Raw genomic sequence first — 6,088 nt, 5'->3', positions numbered from 1 at the left:
GCCAGTAAGGACACAGAGCAAAGAGCAATCCTTATAATCTTATTGCTACACTGCTGTTTTAAAACATCAACATTTTCATAAGGATTAACCATGCTGATTTCTTCTTTTTTTAAGTAACATCGCACTCGTTTAAATAACAGCAGCTTAAAAACATTTCCATCACAAACACACAGTCAAGAACAGTCCTGCAACAAAGTAGAGGTGTGTGATTTATCCAGACAGAGCATTTGCACACAACTTTGTACATCACTTTATATGTACTGTTTGCAGAGGATGGAGCATCCTTTTAAAAACTGCTTCCTCTCTGGTCTCCAGCACAGCTTCAGGCGTCCGGGTACATGTACTGCCCGGATGGAGAGGAGGCGTCGATCTGCCCACAAAAGGAGGTCTCTCGCCAGCCGCAGCAGTGGTCGTGAGTTCACACCGCCTTGGTGATTTATAAACGCTACCACTGTCATGCTGTCCGTCCTGGTGAAAATGTGACGGTGAAGAATGTCTGGGAGAAAGCACTCGAGCGTGCATTTCTTACTAGTTGAAATTTCAATTTCACATATCAGAAATGCAATTCTTACTAGTAAAAATGTCTCATCTTGATATCAACAATGAAATTGTTGATATCAGAAATTATCCTCCCAATTATTGATATCAGACATACATTTTCAGATATCAGAAATGAACATTGTCACTAGTGACAATTCAATTGTTAATATCAAGAATAGACATTTGTACTAGTAAGAATTGTATTTCTGATAAGTGAAATTGGAATTTCAACTAGTAAGAAATTCTTAATATCAACAATTGATTTTGAATGGCACCCTATGGTGACCCTATGGTGAAGGTAATTAATATGTTAAAATGAAAATGAAAACAATGTTTGATATAGCCTAATATTTGTTTCATGTACGTGCGGCTATTAATATGTTTAAGTCTGATTCTATAATTAGGGGTACATGTGTTGTCCATGGACTCAATTATCAATTTGAACTTTTCACTTCAAACAATGATCACTTTTATATAAAGGGACATTTGTAATTAATTTAATACAAAAATCCAACAAATATCCATCTTTTATCTTGAAAAAATGGCTTATTCTATACTGGAAATTGCTGTTTTTGTGCTGTCCGATTTGATAAATGTGAGGTTTTGCTCTTCAGATTAGCTCTAAAATAAATTTTTCTACATATATTTATTATAATTATTTGTGCAAAATAATCATTAAATTATGAGACAGGCGTTTTAAAAAATATTTTGCTCATGCATCTACATTAAATCATGCATTTTTTCATAAATTTTTTGTACGTCCGAGAAATCAGTGTCAACTGTGTTACTCACTATAAAACCCCCTATAAATCAGCAATGGTTTGTTCCAAAGTCACATCATCACTTGATGTTTTTTCCTTTTTTTGGAGGGAAGTTTGAAGACGGTGTGGAAAGTCATAACTTCTCCTCTTCAATATTTTATCTATATTATTGTCTACACGTAGAGTAGATTAATTGACCGTCATCTGTGTTATCAACATGTTCTGGTGAACTTGCGTCACATGTTATATTTATATATATGTAGAGAAAGAATATAAAACATAAGTTAATCAAGGTCATGTACTAACTAGTCCAAGGTCAGCAGTTTGCACAAGGCCCTAAAATGGCCGAAATGTCAACTGTGTTACCCATCAGCTGTAACTCAGTTGATAAGGATTAACACGGTTGACATTGTTGGCAATTCAGGGTCAATTTATGCAATTTATACAAACTGAAGAAGGCCTTTGAGCCGAAACGTGTGTGTCCTTGTCCTATTGGTGATACAATGTAGAATAAAACGAAAAGAAAAGACTATTTTGTGTGAGTGCGGATCATGGTTTTGTATAATAAGTGATTTAATGGATCAACGCGCCTAGACGAAAGATCAAGCGACGAAAGTGTGCAGTGCAAACAACTTTTGTTGGTCAATTTATGCTCCCACTGAGTGCTGTTGATAAAAAGAAAATATTCACAAACTATTGTCGTTATACGGAAATTACATAGGAATTGCCTAAATACCATGACTTTCTATGAACTCAGTAGGCCTATCCATAATATTATATGCACATTATATTCATATTTGTCAAGAGTTATAAAGCATTCAGAATTCCTCATGATTGACTTAAACCTATATAATATTATATATTTAGCATATATCTGTTTCTGTAGGGTGACCATACGTGCCATTTTTCCCAGACATTGCTGAAAATATCTAGGTTTTGGCTTTGTTTGCATGTGGTGTATGACATTGGTTCCTTATGTTTTTGAAACGCTCTCGAGGTTCTTTGAATCAAAGCAATATAGAAATCCTGGCCAGGACATGTCCGGGAAGAATGGCATGTATGGTCACCCTAATTTCCGCTTAGTCATGACCGATAAAGTGTTATGATGTTATTGAACAAGTCCTTACAACTTGAAGTGTCATGGTGCATTATAAAACTTCATTTAACTTTATAATAATGTAATATAGTCATTAACTTTATAATGTATGTTATTATAATGGCTTTATGGATACTAAGTTCATAGCTGTCAACTGTGTTACTTTGTCAACTGTGTTATGTGTGGTTTTTGTGTTATAAATCATCGGACAAAACGATGGGGATATCTCTGGAGATGGATGTCTTTGGTAAGGATGGCGAATAATGCTAACTTCAGCATACTCTGGATTTATGTTGAAGAAAGTGTTTTTTTTTTTTGCAGATTTCCATATGCTCTTAATTCCTCACATTATAATAAAGATAATGGGTGGAAATCATGTAAATAAGAGATTTGTTGTTCATTTATTTATAACAGGAGTTTTCGCATGAGTAAGCTCTTTTTTTTTTGTAAACTGTAAATGGATTATATACAGTAAGTGACCAAAGTTGTGTTTGTTACACTTTTAAGAATTTATTTCCAGGTCTAGTGCAAAGCTTTTAATTGCGGATGCTAAATTATTTTGAGTTTATAAGAAAAACAAATCTTTTTTTCATGTATCAAAAAGGCATTTTATCCCTTTTTCCACTGCCGATGAGTTTGCATCTCTGTTGCAAATATCTGCTCAGATGTAAATGTTTTGAAAGTGCTATAAGTACTTTAAAAACAGACATAAAGAGCACGGCTATATGTCTATAAACTGTCCATCACTTATGCATGCACTTATGTTGCCTTGGAAAACCTAAGCTAATGCATGTTTACAACTATTTGTGCTTTTCTGTAGGAAAGTGGTGTCTTCACGTGCACCTAACACAAGGACAGCACACAAACAGTTTTCAATGCGGTCGAGAATCTTAACGAGTAAGTGCGCATTTACCTGCCATTTTACATCTAACAGTTTAATTTTGCTTGTATGCTGTAAGACAATACACACAAACTATGTGTGCACTTCTTAGCATTATTTATTGAAATGTTGTTGCTAACCCTATTGGAAACCCCACCGCTGATGGTAACTTTTAAATCGACTCGTAGCAGTAACTTCATGTTCATCAAACTGTGAAAGCAAAAAAAATATTCTTAAATGTTGATAGACCTTTTCTAAAGTGTTTTTAAATACTTATAATAATACAGATGTTTTTGTTAAGATCCTATTTTCCATAAATCTGTATTCACTTAATATAAAATAAAATAAAAATAAGATTATATTAAATTATGTAAATGTTATGCAGGTCATTAACTTTTTCTTTGTTATTGCTTTGTATTGATACTGTCATTTGTATTTTGGCCCATCAATTTCTATGTTTATGCAAAACTTGTACTCTCAATCTGAGATGATAAATTACATTTCACACCCCTACAATTATGTAAAGAGTGAAGATAAAGGTAAATATGTTTTTGTTACCATGCATAAAACATAAAACATAAACATAAAACAATACCATGCATTGAAGGGGAAAGTCATACTGGATTATGGGTAAGGTCAAAGGTTTGTTATATTGTCTTCAACTAATTGTGCTAGTAGTGTTTTAAAGTGGATAACGCAGTGTCTGTTCTCCTTACAGGTTTCAGATGTTTTTTCTGATCTTCTATGGATCAGCTGATGGTAAATAAAGAGCCACTACAGATGAATTACATTCAACAGAATCAACAATCACAAACCCATGATGACCATGTGTACAGCTTTCCATAATGATCCAATCCTTGATTGAAAGTCATAAAAGGAACTTCAGAAGTAGCCTAACTGTGAGCTCAGGTACAGGCCACTATAATATCAGACTCTGGAGTTTATATGAACACTGAGCTTTGCATTCTGATTCACATTTTCATTTACATGTGCTTTTCTCTCTTCCAAACAAAACTTCAGCGTATCTGCTGTGCCCTAGTCACAGCTTTCCGGAGTGGAGATAGCCACCTTAATAATGTCATGGAGCTATCATGATTATTTGGCTTGATGGCATGTACCTAAAAGGAAAGCTGACTTTTTTTTTTATATTCATTCTCTTCAACTGATCAGTTCTTATGTCGTAAAATAAGCGTATGCACATTCCTAAGTTAAAAAAAAAAAAAAAAAAAAAAAAAAAAAAAAAAACAGAGACGTTATTGTAAATTTGACTAGTCATATTCAAATGTTCCCATGATTTTCCCCGTATTGATTGGATTGAAAATGTGATTCACATCGAGCTTGATCGGACTGACTGAGGTGTTTACATGGTTTACATCATTAATCTTCTCATATATAGTTGTATACAAAATTCTTAATATATGTGTGTGTACATGAGTATTCTGCTTACTCCATCTGATGTATGTTACATTTTTATCTTCATTTCACTTATTTATGTTTGTTTTCTTTAATTTTGTTGTAAGTAGCCAGAGCTGATGAAAACACTGGCAAATAAAGTACATTATGATTCTGACGGATGTCTTGAATTTGAGCAAACACTCTACTGCAGATGTCTACCAGATCTTCAGATCAATATATTGGAGTCTTGTAATGTGTGAGGTTAGTAATTGGTTTAATTTATGACTCTTAAGGTTGCATTCAATAAAAACACTTTTGTTGCCAATTTGAAACGACTTGATTCAGTTAATGAGCCTGTATTTGGTTCACTTGATTTGTTAGGCCTATATTTCTGTATGCTTCCCTATTGTCTCAGCAGTAGCATTATTGTGTGAGCTCTCGTCTGCTCACGTGGAAGTCAGTGGCTGCCCTCACGAAAGATCAAACGTGGTAATTCCTGTAAAGATTTTAAAAATGACTATAAAAGGTCATCAATTAAATAAGACAAGTTTTGATAAATTTGGAATCGTTACGGTTTAAGGTATATTTCTGTCACTTTCAGTTTTTTCCCCTGTATTTGAAAATTCCCATTATAACCATTAAATCCATTACATTTTCTATTGTTTTGGGCAGGGTTGTTTTTTTTTTTTCAGCAGGGGGATGTTACCATAAATGTTTTTCTTATCTCCCTGCTGCAGTTAAACGTTCGATTCAGTTTTTTTCTTTCATTGAAGGATCATTTTTTTTGCGGTTCCACTCACACTAATTGATATCACCATTATAATTATTATAATGAAATTATAACCAGCTCTATTGGCACCACTCATGTCCAGCGGACAAGATGCAAATCGGGTTTACTGTAGCTTTTAGAACCATATACATGTAATAAAAACAAACAAAATTGTTTAAACTTATAATTCAAATTACTCTTTATAGAGAAAGTGGGTGGCTCTGAAAAGAGCCTTTGGAGTTTACTGAAACCGGTTTAATTTATTTGGTCTTGGCGGGTTTCTCGGTCTTCTTGGGCAGCAGCACGGCCTGGATGTTGGGCAGCACGCCGCCCTGAGCGATGGTCACTCGGCCCAGGAGTTTGTTCAGCTCCTCGTCGTTGCGCACCGCCAGCTGCAGGTGACGGGGGATGATACGGGTCTTCTTGTTGTCCCGAGCGGCGTTTCCAGCCAACTCCAGGATCTCAGCCGTCAGATACTCGAGCACAGCGGCCAGATAAACCGGAGCACCGGCACCGACGCGCTCGGCGTAGTTACCTTTGCGGAGAAGCCTGTGAACACGACCGACGGGGAACTGCAGCCCTGCTCTGGATGACCGAGTCTTAGCCTTCGCTCTGGCCTTGCCGCCGGTTTTACCTCTTCCGCTCAT

General features: G+C 35.5%; 1 protein-coding gene across 1 annotated transcript; it reads right to left on the bottom strand.

Moving 5' to 3' along the window:
* Window positions 1-5,701: 5,701 nt before the first annotated feature.
* On the bottom strand, window positions 5,702-6,088 carry LOC306867997 (histone H2A-like; the record flags this gene model as incomplete). Its single annotated transcript, XM_079413965.1, has 1 exon — window positions 5,702-6,088. The coding sequence occupies one exon, from the start codon at window positions 6,086-6,088 to the stop codon at window positions 5,702-5,704; it is 387 nt and encodes a 128-aa protein (XP_079270091.1).

The sequence above is a fragment of the Barbus barbus genome (assembly GCF_936440315.1).
Source record: "Barbus barbus genome assembly, chromosome: 50".
NCBI lineage: Eukaryota > Metazoa > Chordata > Actinopteri > Cypriniformes > Cyprinidae > Barbus > Barbus barbus.
Note: the sequence above shows the minus strand (reverse complement) of the source record. Positions and strands in the feature narration are given on the sequence as shown.